Below are 2338 nucleotides of genomic sequence, written 5' to 3' on the forward strand. Positions count from 1 at the left end.
GGGTTCCTGACGGCTTCTGATGTTCCACCTTCACCTTCTGGCAGGTTAAACATCTTGAGACATAATCAGCTACTTTTCTCTTTAAGCCCGGCCACCAAAATATTTGTTTCAAGTCTCGATACATCTTTGTCACTCCAGGATGCATAGAAAGTCTGCTTTGATGAGCTTCTGTAAGAATCTTTTGTTGCAATTCTCCAGAGTTAGGCACACAAATTCTGTTCTTGTACCTCTATAGGCCACTACGATCCTATCTCATAGCTTCTTCAGCTCTGCAAACAATGGTGACATCCGGTACGGTGCTATGAAAATCGGTCCGGTTCCAGGTACTAGATCAATGCTGAATTTTATCTCTTGTTGAGGAAGAAACTCAGGTATGTCGTCCAAGAAAACATCAGGAAATTCTTTCACCATTTGGATTCGTTCTAAGCTTAATTCACTATCATTCAAGCTAGCCGCTAACAGAACGTATCCCTCACAGTCACTCCAGCCTAAGGTAACTCTTACAGAATTCAGATATAAGGTGTGGGACAAAAATGGTTTAGTACATAGACTATTAGATGGAATAACAGCAGTTCTTTTAAAATAATCAAAGAAAACATGATACTTAGATAACCAATCTAATCCTAAAAAAACTTCTAAGCCAGATGGAGATAAGCAGATTAGATCGTGTATAAAAGTCCTGTTCCTAATAGCGAGTGGTACTTGCAGGCACACTAAACTGGTCAAAGCATTTTGGGATGCAGTTGTATGGAAAATCAAGTAAAAATTCAATTTAAAGAAATATAATCCTAACTCGTGAGCAATAATTAGAGAAATAAAGAATGCGATGCACCCGAATCATACAGTACAGTTAGAAATCGATTCTTGACATAGCCTGACCTTGAATGAGGGTGTTCGATTGCATAACATTGTCAATAGTGATAGCAAACACTCGTCCTTGTTGTTGAGTGCTAACTGGATTTCGAGTAAATCCCTTTGGACAATCCTTGGCAATATGTCCAAGTTCTCTACAAGCATAGCAGTTAGGTGATCCGAACTGGCAAGACCTGTTATCATGCTCTTTTCCGCATTACTTACATGCAGTGTTTATGTAAGCCTGATGGGCTCGTTTACCATTACCTTGCCTTACTTTACCTCCATTCTTACCCATACGGCGATCAGTAATGCTACCAACTTGTAGGTTCTTACACTGTCGTATGCCACGTGCTTTAAAATGCACCCTTCTCCCAGCTGTCTGATGATTGCTAAGACGCCTTGGTGGAAATCCTTGGCGACTCACTTTAGCCACAGTCACTTTCTTAATACATTCTTCCACTAACTTGCTCTTGTTGACTAATTCGGCAAAATTACGTATCTCCAGCGAAACTATTGAACTCATCAGATCATCACGAAGGCCTCCTTCAAACTTCAAGCACTTCCATTCTTCAAAGTCAGCAGGATTCCCTTGGCAGATCTTAGAGAAACAACACAAGTCATCGAAATTACGAGCATACTCAGCAACAGTCATATCCCCTTGCCTCAGCTGCATAAGCTCCATCTCCTTAACATCTCGTGTTGCTCCCGGAAAATACTTTTTATAAAATTCGTCCCTACAGATATCCCAAGGAATGTTATTTTCATTCTGTTGTAGCAGTCGCTATATCCCCTGACACCAGTACTCAGCTTCTCCCTCGAGCATATAAATAGCAAACTCCACGTGTTGTCCTTCCGGAACATGCTGCGCCCTCAGTGATCGTTCAATATCTCGAAACCAGTTATCAGCGTCAGTCGCAACGAGTGTACTCTTGAACTTAGGCGGATTAACCTTCAGAAAGGTCGCAAGGGTCATAGGTCTTTCAGGATGCCCTAAGTTGTTCTCATCGTTTCCATTATCTTCTCCGTATTCATTCTCGTTCCCATTTCTCACTCCGAGACGTTCAACAGCCCTAGCCGCTCCTACAGCAGGTTCACGCACTACTTCAGCCACGTCGTTCATGGTAGCCATAAACGTTTCCTGTTCCCTCTCGTAGTTAACATTAGGAATTCCTTCCCGTACGCCTTGTCTCTGTGAACCCATCGTGGTCCCGTTCACACCAAACAATCATTATTAAGGTGATCAGTCTTAACACTTCATGTCAAGTGTGAACATTCCTAGAATGAAAACACAGAAACAATCATGCAACATATATCACTGGGATATCCTATACGCATGAGACACACAACAGAGTATGCAATGAAGCATAGTCAGTCCACTCCCCAGGCTCTACTGGGAACGAACTGCTCTGATACCAAATTGTAACGACCCAATTTTCAATATGTCTAGATCATACCGGAAACTGAGCGCTACCAATTTGTCTTC

At 42.0% G+C, this 2338-nt stretch overlaps 1 protein-coding gene across 1 annotated transcript; it reads right to left on the reverse strand.

Annotated features, from left to right (window-relative positions):
* Positions 1-252: 252 nt before the first annotated feature.
* Positions 253-1537, reverse strand: LOC130949640 (uncharacterized). The gene is made up of 3 exons (XM_057878303.1): positions 1135-1537; positions 849-1046; positions 253-488 (listed from the first exon to the last, which is right to left on the reverse strand). The coding sequence occupies exons 1-3, from the start codon at positions 1535-1537 to the stop codon at positions 253-255; spliced, it is 837 nt and encodes a 278-aa protein (XP_057734286.1).
* Between the last annotated feature and the right edge of the window lie 801 nt (positions 1538-2338).

The sequence above is a fragment of the Arachis stenosperma genome, chromosome 9, assembly GCF_014773155.1.
Source record: "Arachis stenosperma cultivar V10309 chromosome 9, arast.V10309.gnm1.PFL2, whole genome shotgun sequence".
NCBI classification, from domain to species: Eukaryota; Viridiplantae; Streptophyta; class Magnoliopsida; order Fabales; family Fabaceae; genus Arachis; species Arachis stenosperma.